This window comes from Mastigoproctus giganteus, chromosome 7 (assembly GCF_048544385.1).
Source record: "Mastigoproctus giganteus isolate SK-2022 chromosome 7, ASM4854438v1, whole genome shotgun sequence".
NCBI classification, from domain to species: Eukaryota; Metazoa; Arthropoda; class Arachnida; order Uropygi; family Thelyphonidae; genus Mastigoproctus; species Mastigoproctus giganteus.
The window spans coordinates 35,740,073-35,766,433 of record NC_143581.1 but is presented as its reverse complement, the minus strand read 5'-3'; the positions used below and the strand labels follow the sequence as shown (position 1 = coordinate 35,766,433).

The 26,361-nt window shown below is 37.5% G+C and overlaps 1 protein-coding gene across 2 annotated transcripts in view; it reads right to left on the bottom strand.

The window, feature by feature from the left end:
* RanBPM (Ran-binding protein M) overlaps positions 1–26,361 on the bottom strand; it is a 380,347-nt gene that overhangs the window by 293,748 nt on the left and 60,238 nt on the right. For both annotated transcript variants that reach the window (XM_090377616.1, XM_090377617.1), the window contains exons 3-4: positions 11,855–11,907; positions 3,232–3,422 (exon numbers count right to left, since the gene is read on the bottom strand). In XM_090377616.1, the coding sequence (XP_090233742.1) occupies positions 3,232–3,422; positions 11,855–11,907 (244 nt within the window). The remainder of the gene's footprint in view (positions 1–3,231; positions 3,423–11,854; positions 11,908–26,361) is intronic.

The window sequence follows — 26,361 nt, the reverse complement described above, 5'->3', positions numbered from 1 at the left end:
AAATCAATGTGGAGCTTTCAGAAGCTGCTTGCTAGTATCATCAGTGGAAGTAATACAGAAGCTGAATGGGTAATTTTAATACGAAATAGGTGCTGGTACAACATCTATATACCACTGCAAATTTACATTACATGTCCAAATCAAATGCAGAAGAAATTTAATATTAATGGGAGTGCTTCAATTTTTACTACAATTTAGGAAGGCATTAGCAGGCATCCAGTAACTGAAGAGAATTGTCACTGGAGAAGTTCATATCCAGACTTGTATGTGTAATAACCATGTATAATTTTGGAACAGATATTCCATCAATGAATATTAACATCTGCCAACAGAAATATGCCAAATTTTGAGAGAGAGAGGGTGAGATTCAAACAAAACTTAGGTTGGTTAATAAAACAGATGAAGTGAAACAACAAAAATAATGATAAACATGCAAAGTCCACATAATGTCTCAATGATTTGCACAGCACTTCCTCCTAACCCCTTGGTGATTTAAGTTATTTGTAAAAAAAAAAAAAAAATTAAAATAAATAAATAAAATACACTTGTAAAAAAAAACAACTTAATGTTCTTTACTTACTTTTATTTCTTTAGAGGCTTCCAAAATTTAGAATAATATTACTTTTTAATTTAAGAACTATATTTCATTACTTTCAGGGTCCTACAATTAATGGAGTTCAATCTGAACAAAGTCTCTGCAACACCCAGGACAGGACTGAATGAGGGTTGTATCTCATCAATGACCAGCCACTTAATGAACTTAGAGAATCTGTGTACATAATGCATTTGCTATGGTGGCGTGTGTGTACGTGATCCAAGGCTAGCTCAACTGCACTTAATCTGCAGTGCTGTATTTGGGTGAGGGAATCTCAGATATGGTGTCAGGGAAGACAGTCGCAGATCCTACAGATACTTCTGACTTTGAACCATCTGTGTAGACTGACAAGATGTCAGAATGTTCAGCTTGGAGTGCTGAGTAAAGCTGCAGATAGAAGATGGAGTGTCAGCCTTCCCCCAGTTGTTAAGGGAGAAGTTGCAGGCAGGAACATAAACATACCAGGGTGGATGGATTGCCTTGGTAAGAGCAGCCTCATCTACTGTGATATCTAAATCTCCAAGTAGCCCTTGGATACAAATGCCAAGCAAATAGCTGGCAGCTGACAAGTGACATACAGAATTTCCAGCATGGTTGAAAACAGACATCCACACAGGGTGGTCAGGCAAAGATTTCATTTTGAAGGAATATTGTAGCCAGTGGTTTCCAACAAAGCAATAACAATGGTTCATTTGCTTTGAAATATAGGCTCTGGACAGTTGATGTTCGAAATGCTCCAACAGTAATACAAACTACTTGATGGTGGATAGGATACAGTCATCAGTTTTCTGACTCTAGCAGATACAAGTACCTGGGACCCATAACCAAGCTTATTTTACACAAGTGCACAACAGAGGCATAGCAAGGTACACTGGTCAAAACCCCAAGAAGTAGAGGAGATGGCAAGAGGATAGTCAAGTCTCTAGTGCACTTTGTACGTCGTTGATGAATATGTTGTTGAAAGGTCAACATTTTGTTAAATACAAGCCTGAAAAATCTGGTTTCAGGTACTACTGGACCAGCATTTTGTCCGAGCCAAATTCGAGTTCTGGGTGAAGATTACACTTGCAACAACTATGTATGCAAATTGTCTTTAGTGGCAAGAACTTGAGTTGAGATAATCAATGACATGTTTCAACTGTCTTTCGATAGTCCTCACATTGCAGGACTGTGAAAATATGCTAAACTCATCAACAGAGAGCACTGTTTGCATATGAAGTAAATTGTTCTGTAATGGCATTCACTTGGATGGTGAAAAGCATAACACTTAAAACTGATCCTAGCCAAACTTGGAAAGACCTATCGGATAAAAAGTTCTTAATGAAAATGGAGAGGTGATTTCTAAGATCGATGCTATAAAGACCTTTTAAAATGACCACATCTCCAAGATGTGTCATGCTTTTTCCATATTAAAGGACACAGACACCAGGTGTTCTCATTTTAGGAAAGCATCTTGAATGGATGTTTCCAAAAATTGGTAAAGTGAACTTGTTCCTTCAGAAGCCACACAATGCTAGAGAGGAGATCATTTGCTTTTAAATACCATATAAAATTAGACTGATCATTCTTTCCATGATTAATGAGTGATAGGATGATAGTTCGAATTTTGGAATCCTTTCTTAGCTTAGCAAAGATGATCATCTTGCTCCAGGAATCCAGAAACTGTTCTTTAAGAAAGATTCTGCCATATGGGAAGAGCAGAGTGAGCCATACATTTTGGTGAAAGATGTTTAATGAACATCACCTGGTCCAACAGTACTTACTTTGGTAAAAGTTCAAGCTATATTTAACTTCCTTATAGTAAATGGCCTATTGTAAGAGTGAAAATTCTATGATCTGAAATTAGGCCCCTGCTTTTCATTTTTCTCTTTTTGGACAAGCAACTCTGGGGTTAGGATGATTTTACAAAAATGCTAGAAAAAAGTTTCCTGAAGAGCAGTGGCTATTGCAGTTGAATCTGCAATCCACCTTAGGGCTAGTGGACTAGGTAATAGAGGATGTGAAACAGATACCAATCCCTGTGAAATGAAATAATGTTGAAATATCCCCCAGATTTGTTATGGGCTTTTTTTTTTTTTTTTTTTTTTGCTGCTGTACATTCTGCATTCCACTATGGTTTGGGAAATGGTAGAACCAGGGTAAATGTTTTAGGAACTGTAATTGCAGATGCACAAATGACATTTTCTGTGATGTACCATACTGCATCATGAATGGGCTCCTGACTAACTGCAGTGATGTTAAACTTTATCAGAAGTTGGAAGGTATTCCAGTCACCATAATAACCTAAAAGGAAGATCCAGTCTCCCACTAAGTAATGAAGTCACAGGGTGAAAACTTCATAGTGATCACTTCCATAGAGGTCCTCCTGCACTGCACTGTTTCTCAGCCAATAATTAAAATACAAAGTTCAATCATTCAATTTTTACAATAAACCTAAATTTTTAAGTAGTTTCATTTTAACTGAATAAAATCATTCAATTTTCATTAAATTGAATGATTTTATCACACTTAACCTGAGCAAAGTTACAGTGTACTTATCCACCAGATCAGATCCCATTAAATACTAAAAGATTACTAAAACTAATTTTATCTCACTATATTTATTAGTCATCATAAAATTTAATCAGATCACTTACTGGGACATCTGTGAATGCTATTCCTAAATGGTGTCCATTTTTAGTGTAAAAGCAGGTATTATCTATCAAGTTTACACCACAACCTATGACATCTCCAGTAGTAAATGTTGGACCATATGGTTGTCCAGTACCACTGGAACAAAAACTGTGGCCATCATCGCCATGATAACCATAGGAATGTTTGTCCCAACCTATTAAAAAAAAGAGAGAAATTATGATTTTTTTTAAACAGAAAATTAGGTATATATTTTACTAACTAGAGTATATAACATAGTTTCAACGTCGCTAAAATCAAAAATTTCATATAATACTGATATGTTGCCATCTGGAAAATATACAGTTATACTCGGAAAAACTTAACATTCTTAGTTTTCAAATTATTTTGTAAATAACAATTGGGATAAGAGTGCATAAAGATGAATATTTTGATAAGGAATAATAAAGCACTTCACTTAATTAGAAAGCTATTTATACTACGAAAAAGCAGATATTGTATGAAATTGCTGGGAGGAAATAGCTGTGAAGAAAATATCCAAACACTGGAAAGCGATGCAAAGCCTATATAAAAACTTAAGTCTGCATAAAATATTTTAATGGTCAACTCTCAGACCCGATTAACACCAATAAAGGAGTCAAACAAGGATGTCAACTATCACCAAATTTATTAAATATCTACATCAATGAAATTATTAAAGAATGGAAACAAACAATTAACAACGGAATACAGTTGAACAACAGGAATAAGATCCATCGAAACTATATTATACGTTGTTTTTTAGGAGCATTAACAACTAAGACCATATTGCTCCGGGGATATGCAGTGGTCATTCCCTGACCTATCCGCATCCTCCGTATTTGGTGGTCACAGGCTCGAACCCCGGGTCTAATCAAGAAGCACATGCTACGCACTGCTGCTCCTGCTCACCTGGCTACAGAGGCGCCACTATATTATATGCTGATGATCAAGTTATAATTTCAAAATCCGAAGACGCACTACAGATAGCAGCAAATGAACTGAATAAAATAGGTAAAAAGTACGAGATGAAAATCTTCACCTCAAAAACAAAATCAATGGGATTATGTGAAAAAAACATACAAAGAGTCAAAATTGTTATTGATGACAAAATAACAGAACAAATAGCTGACTTCACCTATTTGAGAAATTTAATATCAAATGAAGGAAAAGACATCTATACTAAAATACAAAAATATAATAAAATAAATGGAACGATTAAACGCCACTTTGGAAAACAAATGACAACTGAAACAAAATTACGACTGCACAACATCAGTTCAAAATCAGCCCTCTTCTACAGCTGTGAGACTTGGGTCATAAATAAGAAAGATGCACACAAACTAGAAGCAGCAAAAATGATATATTTTTAAGACCATTATTATGCTTTACAAGACTAGACCACCAAAGAAATTTAGATGTTGTTTGTTATTTGGTTTTTAGGAGCATTAGCAACTAAGGCCATATTGCTCGGGGATATGCGGTGGTCATTCCCTGACCTTTCCGCATCCTCCGTATTTGGTGGTGACGGGCTCGAACCCCGGTCTAATCAAGAAGCGTGTGCTACGCACTGCTGCTCCTTCCCACCTGGCTACGGAGGCGCCTAGAAATTAAACTAGATAACATAAAATGGTATCAGAAAAAATGGATCAGCCACCTAGAAAGAATGAACCCAGACCAGATCCCAAAATTAGCCTTTAACTACAAACTTACAGGCAAGAGAGAGATGTGGGTCGACCAAGACAACGATGGTGAGATAAAGAGCTACAATGGAACAGGTCTTAAAAGACTTAAGCCGGACCAAGTTCACTGATGATGATAGCTGGGAGGACCTGTGCTGCAACCCTTCTTACAACCCTCTGTGAGGGGGGGGGGGAGTTTATTGTGTTATAAAATTGTGGTTACACTGGCAAAAAAAAAAAAATACAAAAATACTTTAAGCACAAAGATATTTGTCAAAGTAGTATTTCTACTGGTTGGATTTCCTACACTTGGTATACTGATATTTATGCACTTGTATTTTTAAATATTTTGAGCCCTAACATTAAGTGCAATTTTAATATTTAACAAACTCCTCCACCTCTCCCATCCATCTTTTGACAAAGACTCACAAAGGGCAGTTGGTTGATTGTTTTGGTGCATTATAATCTAAAGATTACAGTGTGTATTATTTCCTATTGTATCCTTACTGGTATAGTCTTCATCATGTACAGTCAGTCCTCGTATAACACGTGTTTACACTACAGGAATTCGATCATACACGATTTATAAATAGGGGAACGATATCTTTATAACACGAACCGAATTCGCTTATGCATGATTCGCCTTTGTGTTTACAAGAAATGGCAGTCAAATGCAGAATCACCCCAACCAAACGCAACACGATAGGAACGAAGAGAAGATTCTGAAAATGTATTTACGTTTTTTATATCAGTGAAGTGGAAACACATTTCACCATAATAACGTAAAAACCTACACAATTCCAGCAATCGGTATAATCGCAAATGCAATTAGATCAAGTTTACTACCAGTTTATAACCGATTCCACTAGCAGAAACGCAACTGGAAATTGTTTTTATTGTTTTATGATAGTAACCCCTAGAAAATGTGAAATACTTTAGTAAAATGTGAAGTGTTAATAGTGTATCTCTGCCTTAACGGTGTTGTTTATTCAGTTGCTACACGTGCGCAGCTTTGTTTATGTGTATCAAGCGTGCCTCCTCGTTTTGTAATTGTGCTTTATTCCCTAAAAATGAGTAAAATACTTAATTAAAAGGTGTGAAAAGGAAGCGTCCTGGTGAAGACACTGCAGATTCAGAGAGAAAAAGAAAAGCAATATCGATAAACAGAGGCGGACTGGATCAAAAATTCTTACCCGGGAAAATTTATAGTGGCCTCACACTAGCATTTATGGCCAAAAATCACACCGGCCTCCAGGAATTCCCCGGTAAGGCTTATGGCCAGTCCGCCTCTGTCGATAGAGAAAAAATATGAGATTGTGAAGCGCTTTGAGCAAAATGAAAGACCATGTGATATTGCACATGCTACAGACCTAAATGAGGGAATGCCGAGAATTACAAAGAAGGCAGAGAAAATAAAAACAACTTTCATAGCAGGAATAACTCAAAGTGTAATTAAAATCCATTAGATTAAGGCACAAAGAATTGGAAGAGATGGAACAGCTGTCATCTGTTTGGACAGAAAATCAAACAAAAAACAAGTTTGCTTACGATAGAAGCAAAAGCATTAGCAATATTTTATTACATAATAGTCGTAGTAAAATACTTACGTATTTTATTACGATTATTTATTGTGTTTGGTAATGTTTTGGTTACAAATGTGTGTTCAATTTTGGGTGGTCGGCACCTAACCCTATTTTTCCCGTACGGCCTGTTGTTTATATTGCACGATTTTGCACTGCACGAGGGTTTCTAGGAACACAACTATAGTGCTATATGAGGACTGACTGTATTATGTCCATATAATTGTGTTCACTGGACAATTTGTATGTTGGTACTGGTTTCAAAATCTAGAATAACAAGGTAATAAAAGCCTTCTTAGTGTCTTATTTTAGTATAATTAACATCTTTCTCACACACACACACACACACACCCTTATTAATTAATTTATTTTGAGCAGCATGTGGTAGATAGTGCATATTAAATGCTGCCACTCATGTTTGCAGTATTAACTTTTTATTTCATCTTTTTAGTTTATATTTATTCATAGTTTTCAATCTATGTTACATGGTTAGTATTGAGATAAGCAAATGTTGCACTTATGCTGCCATCTATAGCCTAATTTTTCTATATACATTCTAATGGACTTTGTCAGTGGTATGTGCTGTTGCCATGCGAGTGCTAGGATCTGTTTTATTATCATTTTTTACTGCATAAGGGCCACCATTATTCAAACCCATTGCACTTGTGGTCCAATCTGTGTATCGGTTCAATGATGCATGGATTTGTCTAATGTTCGAAATGCAGTAATTCCATGATCATTATTGCCTTGTCGTCCTCCGTCGAGATGGGACATAACGGTCTGTCTATTTCAGTGGTTTCCAACCGGGGTGCCACAACAACATTCCAGGGATTCCACGTAATTTGAGTTTAAGTTGTTTAAACTTATTTTTTAAAAAAATTTTAGATATTTATTTCATTATAAAAAGGTGTACAGTATCTTTTTAATTTTATGGTAATCTATAATTGATGTTTATTTAGTACTATACATAAGAATAAAATTACACACAGAGAGAGAGAGAGAGAGAGAGAGAGAGGAGAGAGAGAGAGAGAGAGAGAGAGAGAGAGAGAGAGAGAGAGAGAGAGAGAGAGAGAGAGAGAGAGAGAGTCGGATGTAACAGACAGAAAATTGAGTAGGGGTGCCACAAAATAAAATAAATTACTTAGGGGTGCCGTTATTAAAAAAAGGTTGAAACCACTGGTCTATTTTATTTATTTGTTTATTTTTATTTTGTTGGTCAAGTGTTGTAGTCAGTCATTGTCTCCATTTATAGTGATATTTCACATAATTTGGAACTGATGCTATCATCACGCACCACTAAATTTTAACTAATTGGCATATTCTAAAATTTTAGTTATTGAATATCATAGTTTTGGCCTTTTCTAATTACCCTCTGGAATTCGATTAATAAGCACAGTATACTCTCTGCATAAGCAACATTCACAGAGTATACTTTCTGCTCAATTTTATGACTACAGCAGTGGTCACATCCATGATTTACATTGATTGTTGATAGCACAATGTGTCACATGTTTTCCTGTCTTATACAATACTGTACAGTGATAGTGATACAAGATACAAGTGATATAGTGATACAAGATACCATGCTACTTTTCTTTAAAGTTGATAACAAAGCACAGTGCTCTAAAAGCTGCTTAGTTTATAATTTGTTTTTATTGCTTAGTTTATTGCTTAGTACTTTTATTATTATCTGTATATTCTTATTTCTATCCTCTTATTCTATAACAATTTTGTCATGCTGTATTTCATTTTTTTAGCATATTTTAACTGTTTTACTTCTTATATTTCATTTGTGGCTGCAAGATTTATTTTAATATGTACCACCAATATTAAGATTTAACCTCAAAAACTCTATAAAGTTGTAATATTTTTAACACTATTATTAACTGTAGTAGGTTGACAGTCTTTCGGCACAGCCAAAACAAAATTCGTAACTCTTTAATAATTCACATATGAATTAACTAAATTCTCCCCGCTACCTGATTACAGTTATGTGCATATGCAATTGTTTGATTCCTTAATGTAAGCTCTCTCGCTCTCTCTCTCTCTCTCTCTCTCTCTCTCTGTGTTTATTATATTAATATGGAAACAAAATGACCTAACTTTTGATGTTTGATGACTTAACTCAATTTGAGTTAGGTCATCAAATGCTTTTTTAATGGCATTGTGCACAGGTAAATCACAGGTAAATGGAAATTAGTGAGAAAATAAGCACTTCAAACTACTTAGAGCAAACTCTGTCTTTAATTTCTTAAACAGTTGCAGATCATCCTCAGACATTTCATGGTACTTTTTGTGCAAAATCTTAAGTGACTGTAAAAACAGCAGAACAAGTAACTGTGGTAATTTAATTACAGTTTTTAATTTAGTGATACATTTCTTGCTTTTAATTTTATTATCAATATTTAAGATTCTTTACTACTTCTGAATTTGGACTTTTACTTTAATAATTACCCATTGTTATTTACATATGAATTTTAATATAATAGACAGTGCTAATAGTTAAATAACAACTGCACTTTGGAAGGTAAACTTAATACAAAGTAATACAATTAAAATAAATAACAAATAACAATGGATACTCATATGCCTGAAATGTTGTCTTTATTACACCATCAGTCTCGCATACCAAGAAACTGGTTAACAAATTAGCTATCTTTTTATGTACAAGATAAAATAATTCCAAACTGAGGTAATTTTAAAGTGACTTAAAAATTAAATTCAAGAAAGGTCTTCTGGGCAAATCACAGATTAGATTTACCCTGAGGACAACGTAATAAATTAAGTAGCAGCTAGGGAATTAGTTATTAACTTTGTTTCAAAGGTGTTGCTATTATATCATTTAAGCTGGGTTCTGGAGTAACATTAGAGATTAGTCATCGGCCTGGCTATTCTTTGTGAATGTTTTATATGGGAGGGTCAAAGTTACATTGGAAGAGGCAGTAGGGGAGGGATTCTGTCTAGGAGTTGGGAGTTATAGCTATTTTTGAACTTATTACTGTTACTTTTTATCTGTTCTAATTCTCTACTTTTAAAAATATTATTATTCTTATATTATTTCTCCCTGATTGAGGGTTCCACCTCATGATGGGTACTGCTACCAAGTACGCAGGGTGGTGGTTGTTATGTCTGGTGTTATTGTTGGTCGAGAAACTCTCTGACCATCCTACAAGTGTTCGGGATTGTGACTTTCTGGAGTTCCTTGTAGGTGTTTGCTGGGAGACCTATTGCTGCTAGGCTGTTATGTAGGATCTTTGGCAACATACCTATGGTTGGTCGTTACTTGTTGCATATGCCACATCTCTTTGATCTCCTGTCTTAGGTTCGTGTACTTCCTGATTTTTTCCCCATGGGTTTTCTGCAGGTTACCAGTGTTGGGTACCACTGTGTCAATCAGCTAGAAGAAAACCTGGAAGACAATGACAGAGATGGACAGATGAAATTCATAAGTTTGTGGATAGTAAATGGATGGCCATTGCACAAAAAAAGGAACTGGAAAGTTGCTAGAGAGGCCTTCATCCTGCAGTGGATTGAAAATGGCTGATGATGATGATATCAATCAGATAGGTAGACTTTTCCTTCTTGTCCAAAAGGGTTATGTCCGGTCTGTTGTGCAGGATTGTCCTATCTGTTATTATGGCGCGGTCCCAGTACAGCATGTACGTTCAGGTCTCTAGTACTGCCTGGGGTTCGTACTTGTAATATGGTACACTTTCTTTGATCAACTGGCATTTCCTTGCTAGCTTCTGATGTATTATCCTGGATACCTGGTCGTGTCTATGAGTGTACTCAGTCTGGGAGATCACCTTGCATCCCGCAATGATGTGTTGGATTGTTTTTGAGGCCAGGTGGCATCGTCGACATGTGTCATCAGACACTCCGGACTCCTTGGCGATGTATTTTCTATAGTTGCTGTGTTTATTACCTGGGCTTGGATGGCGAACATGAATCCTTCAGTCTCAGGGAAGAGCGTCCCACTCGTGAGCCATGCATTGGAAGCAATTTTATCTATGTGATCTTGATGGAGATCATTGTAGTGTCTGCCATGGAGTGTCCTCTCTGCCCATCTTTCTAGCTTCGTTTGTGCCTCCTGGTTGGGAGGGGACTCTTCGCTTAGGTTGAGTGGGATACACTGCTTGTCTATCTTCCTTATGGCCTGCTGGAGTGCTGCTGTGTGTTATTATTATTATTATTATTATTGCTAGACATATAGCACAAGGAAGCCAGAGGCTTATGCTGCACCAGCCAAAAAAAATTTGAGTTAGAGAGAGAGAGAGAGAATCAGAAATAGAAAGGAATCAACAAGAAAGAGAAGAATGATGATATCCAGCGAGCCCTGGGTATGCCAAGCCCATACTCACCAGATGTGAGCCCCTGCGGTTAAATAATAATGAGGTTATCTATCTACATGATAAAAGCTGCATTTATAGTACCTATCAGTGGTTAAAACAGGTATTCCTCACTTCAAGCGTGGAAGCCAGAATCAGGATTTTGTTATTTGAAAGCAAGCTACATCTGACTTGTGTTCTTTTATTCTTTTAAATAATCTTCTACTAGTTTGTCCAATATAAGATTTTTGGTATATTCTCTCCGATTTAAATTGTATACTGGATGATTTCTAGATCCTGTGCAGCAACGTACTGCAAACCTGGACATTAAGCCTGATATACCATCATCAATATCATTAATAAATACAGAAAACAACAATGGACCAAACACTGAACCCTGAGGGACTCCACTAATAACATTAGTCCACGAAGAGCATTGTCCATTGATTACTACTTTCAACCCTCAACCACCCCTTTATCCATAGCAGCAATTTGCCTCCAATGCCACACTGCTCCAATTTGTGCAGCAGTCTTCCATGTGCAACAGTATCAAAAGCCTTTCTAAGATCCAAATATATGATATCAACATTATTCTTTGCATCCAGTTCCTTTGTGACCACATCATAGTACCCAATCAATTTGTTCAGACTAGACTTCCCTTTAACAAACTCATGCTGTGTCCAAGCTATAACTGAAGTCTTGTCTAGATGATCCTGCAATGCTTCTTTAACCAGTGCCTCCATTAATTTTCCTGGAACAGAAGTTAAACTAACAGGTCTCTAATTATCTGTGTCTCCCTTTGATCTCCTTTGTGGATTAGGGTCACATTTTCACATCTTCAGTCCAGGTACCTCCTCTGAGTCCAAGGAAGCACTCATAATTATGGAATCTAACTATTTTAGAAATTAAAGCTAGATTACATACACTTTAAGCAGGTTGAAGCATTTATTTTCTCGTTGATTTCCCAGTTACCAAATTCAAAATTACTAAACAAAGTCAAGAGAAACAAATAATTCTTACCTGGTAACCTATTCATATTGACACCTTGAGCTGAAAGACCAACACCCATGTAGCTGAAACAGAAATAAATAAAACAGTCATTTTATATAAAACAGCATATCTATTTTTGCATGCAATAACCATGCAAGAAGCACAAATCTGGTAACAATTTCTGGGCAGGTACCCTGGTAATGTAGACATGCCATCTGGCATCTTTCATATTGTGGAATTAACTTTGCAACCATGATGGCACGTCTGCATCACCAGGGTACCTGCCCGCCGATGAGCAAGTCAACAAGCTCCGAAACGCGTCTGGGTGGTGGTGCCCACTGAGAATAAATAACAGTAGTCTCCTCTACTAGAGAAGCGTTATTTATTTGAAGTAGTGCAACGCCTGGTATCTTATTGTTGAAGGTAGCCACAATATGAGATAAAATCTAAATGATGCCATTACACTACGTATTTAGTTAAACTTATGGGTAAACTATGATGTATCCAAAAGTTAATGGATGAAGGCTGCTACACCCCCAGACTTGGTCATTAATGTTGATGAAATGGGGCTGTACTGGAAGAAGATGACATACATAGTCTGTGAAAAGAGGTATGCCCCTGGTTATAAGGCTGGAAAAGATCGACTTACATTTCTGGGTGCATCAGGCACTTTTAAGTTAAAAGTCAATGTTGGTATACCATTCAGAGAATCCACGTGTTATGAAGGGCATTGTGAAGACTGGACTCCCTACAGAGAATCCATGTGTTATGAAGGGCATTGTGAAGACTGGACTTCCTATTTTCTGGCACTCTAATAAGGAGTGGGTGACCCAGACCCTTTTAAGTGAATGGCACGCTCCATACTTTTGTCCAGAGGTTGCCCAAAAACGTTGTTTTATTCCTCAACAATGCTCCAGGACATCCAGCCAACCTTGACGATATCCCTAACGATGTTCTGGTGTGAACATTGTTTATTTGCCACAACACCACCTCACTGTTGCAGCCAATGGACCAGGATGTTATTATGACCTTCAAGGCATGCTATTTACGTACAACCTTCAAAGGGATTGTCAAGGCAGTGCAGGAATCTAAATCAGTGACTGTGAGGAGCTACTGGAGGTCCAACATCCTTAAGTAACAATACTGCAACCTGGAAAGAAGTGTCGCAATCATGCATGAATGCCATTTGGAGGAAGTTGTGGCCTGATGGTGTCTTACTTTCTTGAGTTTGAGTCAGTTTCAGCAGTGGCTGAAGATGTCACTCAAATGGCAGAGGATGTTGGCTTGACAAGGTTGACATTGATGATGTCGGTGAGTTGCTGCAAAACCATGGTGAGCCTCTTTCAAAGGAGGACTTAGAGGAGCTGGCTGCACTAGTGGCTAAACAGGATTCGGAGGAGGAAGAGCAGGAGATTGTGCCAATTAGGACCATCACCACAAAGACACTTCATCAGCTTTGGCACAAATACAAACAGGCTGTGAAACTATGTGATAATGACCCAGACTGACTGGGAAAGCAGCTCTTCCATCCAGAGCTGTTACTAACATATTGAAGCCCTACTACAATATGTTGGGGGGGGGGAGAGAGAAAGAGAGAACAGATGTCATTGCTGCAGTTCTTTTACAAGGTCAAAGAACCTGCAGAACTGGGTGACCCTCCATCAGGCCCACCACATTAATGCCACCCCATTATCAAAGAATATCAATTTTTTTTTTTTTTTTTTTGGGGGGGGGGGCAGATAGTGGCATTACTGCATACCTCCAAAGATGGCTCTATGGGAATGAAGTACAGTGGATTCCGGTTATTTGGGCCACTGGTTAATCGGGGCAGCCATTTATTTGGGGTAAATCTTAAAAAACAGAAAACAAGGTTTACTTCGCTTAATTGGGACAGCATGTCGTTTAATCGGGCAGGAGACCGCAGCACTGGAGATTATCCTACGATTATCTCCGACGGTACCACGTGGTTCGGTCGAAATTCTGGAGGTCACAAGGGGCTCACATCTGGTGAGTATGGGCTTGGCAAACCCAGGGTCCTGAGCTGGATATCATCATTCTTCTCTTTCTTGGTGATGCCTCTTATCTCTCTCTCTCTCTCTCTCTCTCTCTCTCTCTCTCTCTCTCTCTCTCTCTCTCTCTCTTACACACACACACACACACACACACGGGGGGGGGGGGGGTAACTCGGGAATTTTTTTTTTTTTTTGGCTGGTGCAGCATAAGCCTCAGGCTTCCTTGTACCATATGGCTAATAATAATAAATAATAAAATAATAAAACAATAAAAACAATTAGCAGTCACCTGTTTATTGGGCTTTTCTGTTAGTGAAATCTATCATAAATGGACAGTAAACTCGATCTTACTGAATTCGCGATAATACCAACAGCTGGAATTCTGTCGATCACATAAAAAAATTAATTTTCAGATCTTCTCTTCATTCCTATTTTTAAAGCTTTGTAACTCGTTACTCCGTTCTCACTTGCGCGTATCGTGTTACTTGCAATTTGTGTGTGCCGCGTTCTTTGTTATTGATTGCTTATCTTTTTACTGTTTTAAATTTTAACCCCTACCCACAAATGTCAGTGAACAGAAATATCAACTAGTTAGTATGTACATATTACAGTACGTATTAATTATTCCGATTTTCACGTATCATTTATTTTTTTAATTGGTAAGGTAATAAAGGGTAAATTTGTGCTTAATATAACTTTACTTTTATAGCCTGTGGATAATATTCCTCCTATTATCTCTAATTAGAATCGCTGTTTAACAGAATTAAAATTCAATTCACAAACATGATCACAATGACAGACGCTTACTACACATCATATAGTGAGCGGTACTTTACTATGGCGAGTTCGTCGTAACGTAATTTGATTGTACAGTGACCTAATGGTAAAGGGGGGTACATTGTATTTTTAACTATTTACGTGAAACTTCAGATAATTGGGTCAACTGCTTAATCGGGCCAAAATGCACTAGTCCTGATGTGTCCCAAATAACTGGAATGGACTGTATTAAGATAAATTTTAATTTTATTACTTATATTTTATCTACAAATATTATTTGTATCTCATAATTATAAAATAACCCTAAATATTTAATATAAAACCACTTATATTAACTCTTATGGTTCAATTTTCACAGGGAAGAAACCTATCTCATTTAAATATGTTATATTTCTTCCTCGATTTAAACTGTTTCAGCTAATGACCCTGGAAAGGTGGAGCATAACCCTGGCATAAATCGAGGCCTACATACCTGTATTTAGAAGAACTCTTTATTACATACAGAAGGCACATTGCTGTATACAACTCCCTTCACAGCTACAAGCCAGGGGTTTACATAAAAGAAACTACACAACATAATAAACAAAGATGAAAAAAAAAAAAACAGCATTATAAATCCAGAAAGGTTTGAACACTGGAGTGATGGACAGGTCCTCGAGAGCAGGTTCTAATGTCCTGTAACGTGATCCTGGGAAGGAAGTCTACCGAGTACTTTCGGCCTATATTCCTTATCGACTGAAAACTTGTAGAGTTCGCCATCCAAGGAGTATATGTCCTGCAGCATTTGCACGGGTAAGAACCGATCAGATAACTTTAACCAGTTTGGAATGGCCTGAAGGATTGGATTAGCCCCAAGGCTTGGGACTGGGATCCTCCATCCACAGCTAATCCTCTTCAGACTACCAAGACAGTTATCTACTAAAGTAGTACAGGTCCATGTAGAAGTGAAAGAAGGATTCCATTTACTGATGTCAAATTGTAAATGGAATCCTTCTATGCTATTTGTCTTTTATAATGATTAGACTGTCTTTAAGAGAACAACCAGACTTAACACCAAAAAATTTTAATTCTGTGTATTCAATTCATCCTGAGTAATGAAATGTCACTTTATAAGAATGTGGAGTGACAAACTTTGTAATCTGTAGAAAATAAAAAAAAAACAGAACTATATTTTTGGGTTCACTGACTAACATAATTCATGAACAATGAACTTTCAATAGAAAATTTCAGCATACAAATATTTCCAGTAAACATGTAGTTCCATGACTTCATGCCAATACTGGCATATTTAAGATTCGGTGGCCTTGCAGAATGCTACCAAGCATGGGCAGCAGCATACAGTACTGCCATAAGAAACAAATTTTAACAAAGTATTAATTTGATATTATGATACATCAATCAAAAAATAACAAAGCGGAAAGGAATTTCAAGTGAACCTACAAGAATTAACTAATAAGTAATCAAAAACACATGCAATGATATTGACAAACCAATTTAAATGCCTCAACTCAACTCAGCCACCAATTCAGAACCATATCTTATCTTCATGCAAAAATTATCTGCAACTAAGAATCCCCAGCAATTGATACTTTCCACATAAATCCAAACTGTGGATCACGTATGTTGATGATGTCCTGGTTATCTGGAACAACAGTTTTCAAACATTCAATGATTTCCATCTTAACTGCCAACAACCCAATATTCAAGTTTAAAATAGAAATAAAGATTGACCAGTCCCTCTGTTTCCTTCATAAGATTCACTAAGTAAAATAACATCCTCCACAGTTCTATCTGCAAGAAGTAAACAGACAAATTGGATTAGGTCCTCCAACAACTACTCAAATCATCTAACCAGGACAAAAGGAGGTATAGTATGGCCAAATGTAATTTGGGAAGGATGTTACATACTGAATATCCATAGATTATATAATAAACACTCATACCATGGGAACAAATTGTTCAAATTCATTTTAAAATTATGACCAAATTACACTAAATTTAATATATGGTAATGGTCTTGTAACCAGTTATCATCAGACCCTCTAAAAGAGCTAAAGAGGGTTACAAATTGTAACTGCCACTTTATTTTAGCTCTTTCAGGGATCTGATGGTAGATTCCTGCAAGGGTCTTGAAATGTCACTTATATATGAAAATTAGTGTAATTAGGTCAAAAATTATTTACTAAAACTAATTTTCAACTATTACTCAAATGGCATTCCATAATTAATCTATAGTATGGACTATAAAATATTTAAGGGCAAAGGCCTCATGCTACGAGGTAAAATGACTAACATAGGTTATTGCAAAAGCATCGTTTTAATGTAGCCATCTACCAAAGTAGTTAAATTAATTAATTAAATTGGCATCATTTTGGTTATGTCTATAGTATGGTCATTTACAACAAGAATCCAATATATTTAGGCTATCAACCTCCACCACAAGGGATGGAAGTCTGTTCCACCAACCAACCACCCGCTGGCTAAAGGCAAATTTCCGCACGACTATCCTACATCTGTCTTTCCTCAATTTGAATTTATGCCCTCTCAGGTGATTTTTCTGGGCTAGAGGAAGAATCCCATCAGCATTGAGCATGCTTAAACCATTCAAGGCTTTATACACCTCTATCAGATCACCTCGCTGGTGCCTAGTCTCCAGACACTGTAATTTGCAAAATTTAAGCCTTTCTTCGTAAGAGCATCCCTTTGTTCCATTCACTAATCTTGTTGCCCTTCTCTGTACTCGTTCCAGCAGCTCTACATCCTTCTTGAAATGAGGCCTCCAGACCTGTATACAGTACTCTAGGTGTGGCCTGACCATTGCCTTATACAATGGAATAATCACCTCCTTATCCCTGCTGGAAAAATTCCTGTATATCATTGACAATACTCCATGAGCTACTCTTGCAGCCCGTCTGCACTGCTCAGAGAACTTCATATCTGCCTGCACAACCACCCCCCAAGTCCCTTTCATTCTCTACCACTGTCAGTGTAGTACCACAGAGTTGATACATTGCTCTGGGGTTGCTGTTTCCCATGTGTAGTACTTCACATTTGTCAATGTTAAACTTCATTTGCCACCTCTCAGCCCATCTGCTCAACCTTTCCAGATCCTGTTGCAGCAGAATAGTGTCAGTAGTGTCCTTGACAACCGTGCCAACCTTTGTATCATCTGCAAACTTGGACATTAAGCTTGATATACCATCATCAATATCATTTATAAATACAGAAAACAATAATGGACCTAACACTGAGGCCCTGAGGGACTCCACTAATAACATTAGTCCACGATGAGCAGTGTCCATTGATTACCACTCTCTGTCTTCTCCCCCTCAACCACCCCTTTATCCATAGCAGCAATTTGCCTCCAATGTCACACTGCTCCAATTTGTGTAGCAGTCTTCCATGTGCAACAGTATCAAAAGCCTTTCTAAGATCCAAGTATATAATATCAAAGTTATTCCCTGCATCCAGTTCTTTTGTGACTGCATCATAGTATCCAATCAAGTTGGTCAGGCAAGACTTCCCCTTAACAAAACCATGCTGTGTCCAAGCTATAACTGAAGTCTTGTCTAAATGATCCTGCAGTGCTTCTTTAACCAGTGCCTCCATTAATTTTCCTGGAACAGAAGTTAAGCTCACAGGTCTATAATTACTTGTGTCAGCCTTTGATCCTCCTTTGTGAATTGGGGTCACATTTGCACATTTCCAGTCTATGGGTACCTCCCCTGAGTCCAAGGAAGCTCTCATAATTATGGCTAAGGGTTTGCTTACTTCCTTTGCTGCCTCCTTTAATATAACTGGATAGATCCCATCCACCACGGGTGCCTTTCTTGTGTTTATCTTCAACAGTTTCTCCTCCACTTTACTCCCAGTTATTTCAAGATTCTGTAGCTTACTGCTAGAGTTGAATACACCTCTGGCATTCCCCTTGCTGAATAACTCCTCATGTGTGAATGTCGATGCAAAATATTCATTTAGTTTGTTAGCTACCTGAGCAGGATCATCAACAGTTGACCCATCAATATCAAGTGGACCAATCTGATTCATCGCCTTCCTTCTAGAGTTTACATAAGTAAAGAACTCTTTGCTGTTTTTCTTTGCATCCCTTGCCAAGGATTTCTCGTAATCTGCCTTCGCCTGCCTAACCTCCTTTGTAACTTGGTTGCATATCAACTTGTATCTATCATAGGCTTCTGTGTCATGTGTTAATTTGTAAGTATCCCATGCATTTTTCTTCTCTGCCATATGCCTCATTAGTTCATCTGACATCCATTTTGGCCTAAACCTTGAACAATATTTCTTAGTTGGTATGTAAAGCCTAGTAGCTTCCAAGATAAGTTCTTTGAATGCTTCCCATTTTGAATTTGCTGTTGGTAACATCATCAGTTGGTCCCACTGTATAGAATTTAAATACTGTCTCAGTCCATCGTAGTCGCCTTTACGGAAGCAATAACCATTCCCTTTACCCCTAATTGTAGTTACCTCTTTCAGTAAATCCCACTTCAGCACACTGTGATCACTGCCACCTAGTGGTTCATTTATCTGCAGATTCTTAATGCATGAAGAATCACTGCTGATAATCAAATCAAGAGTATTACTCCCTCTAGTTGCCTCCCGAACATGCTGATGTAGAAAACAATCATTCAATAAATCCACAAAAGCCCTGCTAGTGTGTGAGTAACCAGCCCCCAAATTCCAGTCAATATCTGGGAAATTAAAATCTCCCATTATAAGACTCTCTGATTTACTGGCCCACTCTATTTCCCTGTACAGTTCCTTATTATACTCATCAGAGTCATTAGGCCTATAGCACACTCCTACTCTCAATTTTCATCTCCCAATGCTTATGTCACACCAAACTGACTCAACACTGCAATGTCCGGCGATGTCGACTGGCTTCACTTCCTTGGTTTTTATGTTTCTTAACTAATAGCTTAACCCCTCCCCCCTTCCTATCCTATCTATCCTTTCTGTAGACGTTGTACTCCCCAAATTGCAGTTCTGCATCCCTTATATCTGTGTGACACCACTTCTCTGATATCCCAACAATATCTGCCTTTGATGTTTTGAGCAATACCTCAAATTCATCAAATTTATTTACTAAACTCCTAGCATTGGTGTACACGCAAGTATACCTGCACCTGTTTCTATTCTTAGCTACCCTAACACAACCCATGTGTTTACTTGTACCACAATGGCTCCCAGCAGTCTCTGAAATACAATGCATCTTGTTTTTCAGGCTTCTGCTCATTCTAATAGAAGCAGTGCAAGAATCTCTTTCACCTCTGCCAGTGGCTACTGTCAATCTATTGGTCTTTGTCTCCCTCCAAGCTAGCAGTTTTCCGACCCACCTAATACTGCCTCGATAGCATCAGCAAATATTCTTGCACCCTTTCTATTTAAGTGTATCCCATCCCTGTAGAAGCAATCTCTCCTGTTAACAAGTACAGTCCAGGCTGAAAAAAATTCTACCCCTTGAGCCTTGCACAATCTTTCCAGGGCCGAATTGATCAGCAAGGCTCTCATCACATACTCCCTCCTATCGTGTCTGGGCAGAATTGCAGCCACTTTCAAATTCAACCCTAATTCTCGGCTTTTGTTCAACAGTGACCTGTACTTGTTAAGTAATTCTGCCGGTCTCCTACTCTTAATATTATTAGTGCCAACGTGTACAACTATATCACCTTTTGTGCCCTTAAAAGATGATATTCGCTCTACAACGTCATCAACCTTTGCCCCTGGCAGACATACCCTGGTCCTGTTCCACCTATCTTTTTTACAAAGCATGTTCCCCGTTTCCCTGACAATAGAGTCACCAACAACTACTAGTTCCTTCGGGACCAGCACATTCTGCCTTGGGGGTTGTCTCTGTGTCACGCGATGCCCAAGTGCAAGCTCTGGCGTTGATGTGGGCAGCTAAGAGCTTGATGGGCCCCTCAATTTAGTTTCTTCGAGGGCATCCACCCTGTCCTTCAAGCTCTCATATAGGCCCACAAGAACGCCGAGTTGTTGCCTGATATCGATACACTCCTTGCATCCCCCTTGGCAGTATCATGTCCCGTACCCGCTGGACAGGTATTTTGAACGAACAGAGGGGTGAAGTAGAAGTGAGTTTTTTTTTTTTTTTTTTTTTGGCTGATGCTGCATAAGCTTGCTTTCTTGCATCAAATGCCTCTACTAATGCTAATGCTAATATGCCAAGAAAAAGTAGATGAACTATCAGCTTGCCAGAATAACCAGAAGAGATTTTTCCACTAACCATCATCCCATTCTCCCCACAACTTGAAACAATTGGTGACACACCTCAAAACTATACCTGCCAACAGAAAACTTTTAATGCAAATCAGTCATCAATCCAGAATGCATCAGAAGGTTTCTTCCAAATTAATAATAACAAATAACAGTGGTATATATACATCTTTTTAGTATCAGTAAAGCTGAATTATGCTAAAAAATCTCCTAGTTTCAGAACAACCACCAGGTCAGAGGAGTTTACAATAAATCATGAATATTTATAAATTGTATTTAGTAGTCATATGGGCTTGAACAATGGTCCACTCAAAGAGCATGTGCTACTACACTTTCGATTCTGATGACTAAGCTATGTTAGTCAGATTCACTGCCTCCGAACACACTGGGAGGCAACTTATTCCAATGTTTGACAACCCTCTGCACATAGGTGAAATTCATGAGATCCAATCTTCTGTTATTTCATAAGATTTTACATTTTATATTTGTCCTCTGGTTTGTCTCACCCATAAAGGAAAACAGATCTTCCTCATTCATTTAATCTCTTCAGTGTCTTACACACCTCAATTAGATTTCCCCTTATATTTCTCGTCAAACTTTGCAGTCCACATCTTCAAAGCTGTTTTCAATATGTGCATTCATCACCAATCTGGTTGCTCTTCTCTAAACCCTTTCCAGAAGTTCAACGTCTTTTTTTTTTCCAGATGAAGTTTCCAGACTTCAATACATTATTCCAAATGCAGAATACTGCATTCGAGTATGCAAACTACATTAAAAAAATGTAGATAAGTTTTTTTAAATTTCCTGCATTTTTTAAAGAAAATAGATGTATAACTTTTAGGTGCTGATTACAAATATGAATTGATTTTGCTCTAATATAATTGTTTTTTTACACAAGACACTGGGTGTCTTGCGTAAAAAATAATCACGAGTCTCACCCATGAGGTCATGACTCAAGCCATTGTCCGGCATAGGTATATGAAAAAGAATTCATCCACGTCTGCTCCAAAGAGGATCGTTCGTGTTCTGTACTGATTCAAAATAAAATTTAAAAGCAGTCCTACTCTGCACTAAGAGCGTGTTACACCTGCTTCTCTGCACTTATTCTATACACTTAAAGGAAAATTTTTATAGTCTAAATTCTTGTTGAATAAAGTAAAAATATTATGATAATGAGTCTCACCCATGAGGGTGGTGAGACTGTAAAAATTAAAAAATGTATAGCAAAATATATATGTATTTTGTACATTCAGCAGTGATCTGATGAACAGTCAGGGATATTTTGTGTTGAAAACTGTTCTTCCTTATTTTGAACAATTTTTGGCACAGAATCTCACTTATCTCAAGAAATTTTGAAATGATGTCAAATTCAACAAACCCACTTTTATATGTATACAGGTGGCTCACTGATGACACTTTTAGCTTCCAGGTATGAGATTAGTCCTTTGTCCTTTATTTTTTTGCTATGGCTGGGCCATTCACAGAGAAAACAAGGGAATTTTGTGTAGCACCCAACTGTTGCCCAAAAAAAAAGGATGGGTAGCACTTACAAATCATCACACGTTAACAACTTATTATCATAATATTTTACCTTATTCAACAAGAATTTAGACTATCAAATTTTTTCTTTAAGTGTACAGTAATACCCCGAAGTTACGCGATAGGTGGGTCCGACGAAAATAGCGTAAGTCGAATTCGCGTAAGTCGGGGTACAACTTTGCATATAAATATATATAAATTTTGCTTAATTGGGACCAAGGACTAACAAAAACACTAGTTTAGAAGAAAAATATTAATAAAATTGCAGTTCTTTATACATATTAATACAAAATATGTATTAAAAAACAAATGATTTACGTTAAAAAGTTATTTCGATGTCGATGGCTTCATAAAATCTAACAAATTCGTCTGACGACACAGCGCCTTCTTTTTTTCACGCAGAATTTCTTCGTAGCAAGCTAATAATTTTTTTTATTTCTTGCTTTGTAGCTATAACGCGTTCTTCGTTGGAGTCTATGTTTTCTAAAATTTTTAAGCCCTTTACAATTGAGCCCTTTTCAATTTTCAACCTGTCAAGTTTGCAATTGTCATGTGCTTTTCGCCGTTGCTTCGTTTAGGCCTGTAGCACGTGCAATATCACATGGTCTTTCATTTCGCTCAAAGCGTTTCACAATTTTATATTTTTTCTCTATCGACAGAGGCGGACTGGCCATAAGCCTTACCGGGGAAACCCCGGTGGGCCAGTGTGGTTTTGGCCATAAACCATAGTATGAGGCCACTATAAATTTTTCCGGGTAAGAATTTTTGATCCAGTCCGCCTCTGTTTATCGATAATTGCTTTCCTTTTTCTCTCTGAATCTGCAGTGTCTTCACCAGGACGCTTCCTTTTCACACCTTTTAATTAAGTATTTTACTCATTTTTAGGGAATAAAGCACAATTACAAAACGAGGAGGCACGCTTGATACGCATAAACAAAGCTGCGCGCATGTAGCAACTGAATAAACAACACCATAAAGGCAGAGATACACTATTAACACCTCATTTCTAGGGGTTACTACCATAAAACAATAAAAATCCAGTTGCGTTTCTGCTAGTGAAATCTGTTATAAACTGGTAGTAAACTCTATCTAATTGCATTTGCGATTATACCGATAGCTGGAATTGTGTTGGTTTTTACGTTATTATGGTGAAATGTGTTTCCCCTTCAATGATATAAAACACATAAAAGCAGCAAAGTTGAATTTTGTTCATCTTTCGCTCTCATTCTCCGCCGTCGCACCGTATATCGATAACATATGAAAAACGACCTTGAAGATAGTGGGCGGCAGCGTTGCCAAACGAAAAAATCAAGAACCGCGTAACTCCGAGTTCGCGTAAGTCGGGGTATTACTGTATAGAATAAGTGCAGAGAAGCGGGTGTAACACGCTCTTAGTGCAGAGTAGGACTAATTTTAAATTTTATTTTGAATAAGTACAGAACACAAGCGATTCCTCTTTGGAGCAGAAGAGGACGAATTCTTTTTCATACTCTTATGCTGAGCAATTGAAGTGCTCAGTGCCTACACATTTTTTTCACTCAGCCTGGAGACTAAGAGATGTGATAAATTTTTAGTAAATCCAAGTGACATACCTTTGTGTAAATTGTTTTTGTCTTCTTTGATGTGGCTTCAGCATTAATTTTGAATTTCTGGTTTGAGGGTACATATGGACTAGGTGGCATTATTTGAGCTCCACTAAGCAGACATTTTATTTAAAAATTGCTTTTTTTTTGCCTATCTTATTTGCTTTTTATCTTCTTATTTAAAATTAACAGTGCAGTTATTATTTATATTTATTTGATAAAGTAGGTGAAACTGTTTCTTACATGGTCTCCACATTTGCTGAAAAATGAGAATCGAAGTAAGAAAAATGGCTGTTATTGTCAGTGTTAATCACATTAATATTTCGTATTCATTTTCATATTCTATTCCATATAGCTTTTTTGTAGTTCCACAGGAGTGTAATTACTATTAGAAGTGATTTTACTAAGGCAATAAACTAAGTTAATAACATTACGAAAGTAATTGTACATCATATATAGCATAGCACGTAATATGTAACATAAGCTGGTATGTGTAGTTATATTCCTACTTCTTAGCTCATTGGGAAATTTTTAATGTTGAATTAATTTTGTGCAAGAATCATGCCTCAAACAAGGGCAACAAAGCAAAAAAAAGCTCAGTTTTAGGAATGCTTGGCTCGAGAGAAACCGTTAATGGTGGTTCTCTTGTGAGTCATAGCTACACTCGTGCTATTTGTCACAGCCTTTTTGCAGCTCTGTAGTAGAACATGATACAGCCAAGTGGGGCTGTCTTTGTGCACTTTCATTGTCGGCGAATGTGGGGATATTAGGTGCTACGTCAAGGTTCTTATGGGCTTAAACAAGGGCTTGAGGAACAGGGTGTATGCCCTTGAAGAAATTAAAAAAATGACCATAAAAGAACTCAGCTTCCCAGTCAATGTTGGAGTGTATACTTGTGCAACACACGGCACAACGACATCCACCGCAGCAGAGTGCACAGCTATAGCAGGTAGCCATTGTAAATCTGACAACAGCTATAAGAGGTAGCCATTGTAAATGACTTAACTGATGCATATAAATTACCAGAAAAACAGGAAATATGCTTTGAAAAATTAGGTGGGATAGGACCAGGGTAGATTTCCTTGGGACAAAAGTTGATGCTATTGTACAATCACTATCTCCTTTTAAGAGCACAAAACAAGATATAAAGTTGTACAGGTTGTTAGATACTAATAATATTCAAATAGACCTGAGGATTTCTCAACAAGAACAGGGTTGAGAAAAAGTCTTGAGTTAGTATTGAAATTGAGTGTGTCAACAATTCTGTCCATACGTAAAGAAGGGAGCACACGATGATGGCCTTGTCGGTCAAAAACTTTTCACAGGAATGGGATACACTTACATAGATCGGGTGCCAGAATATATGTTGCTGTCTCGATAACTGCTAGCTTAAGGTACACACAGACGGACAGTTTGACAGTAGCTGCAAGCAAACATGCAAGTGATTCTTGCACTGCTTCTATTGCAACATGCAGCAGCCAGGAAAGAAGGATTTTAAGAATTTTAAGGACTCATGGGGGGGGGGTGTCCTCATGGAACAAGCAAATAGATGGGCTGTGTTAGGGTCACTAGGAGTAAAGTTAGTTAAATGCATATTTGTGTATACACAAATATACATTTAACCAATGCATATTGCATTGGTTAACTGCACCAATGATAGAAGCATAATAAACAAATTTGATTAGTATTGATTAAGTCAACAAATATGAATATTTTGGGTATTATAGAGACATAATGTCAGTCAAACACACAGGATACAGAATTTCAATATGGGAACTATAATGTGCACAGAAAAGATAGACAGCACAGGATGGGGAGAGGAGTTATGCTTTAGTTAAGAAGCACAAAATCTACACTAGTGCTTTCAGTTGACATTGGTGGCCAGTGCAATGTTGACTCAGTTTGGTGTGGCATAAGCACTAGGAAAACTATAGCGTGAGTGTGTAATGGGTCGAAGGTTTCAATATGGGGACTAAAATGTGCACAGAAAGGATAGACAGCACAGGATGGGGACAGGAGTTGTGCTCTTAGTTAAGAAGCACAAAATCTAGCAATGCATCCAGTTGACATTGGTGGCCAGTGCAATGTTGAGACAGTTTTGTGTGAAATAAGCACTGGGAAAACCACAATGCTTGTAATAGGCCTAATGACTGTGACACGGACAGATAACTCGGATTGTATTATAATAAGATAAGTTAAATTTACAGATATTGATTGGAAAAAGTGTGAAAAAAATAAAAGAAAATGATAGAATGACGGAAAATAGATGTGGAATGGCTAGGGCGTACCTCGTAAGCGACGTGCAGTCACGTCACCCGGAAACCGTGAGAAAAGGGTTAGGGCTACCGAACAAAGGACGGGTTCGGTTAAAGAAGTT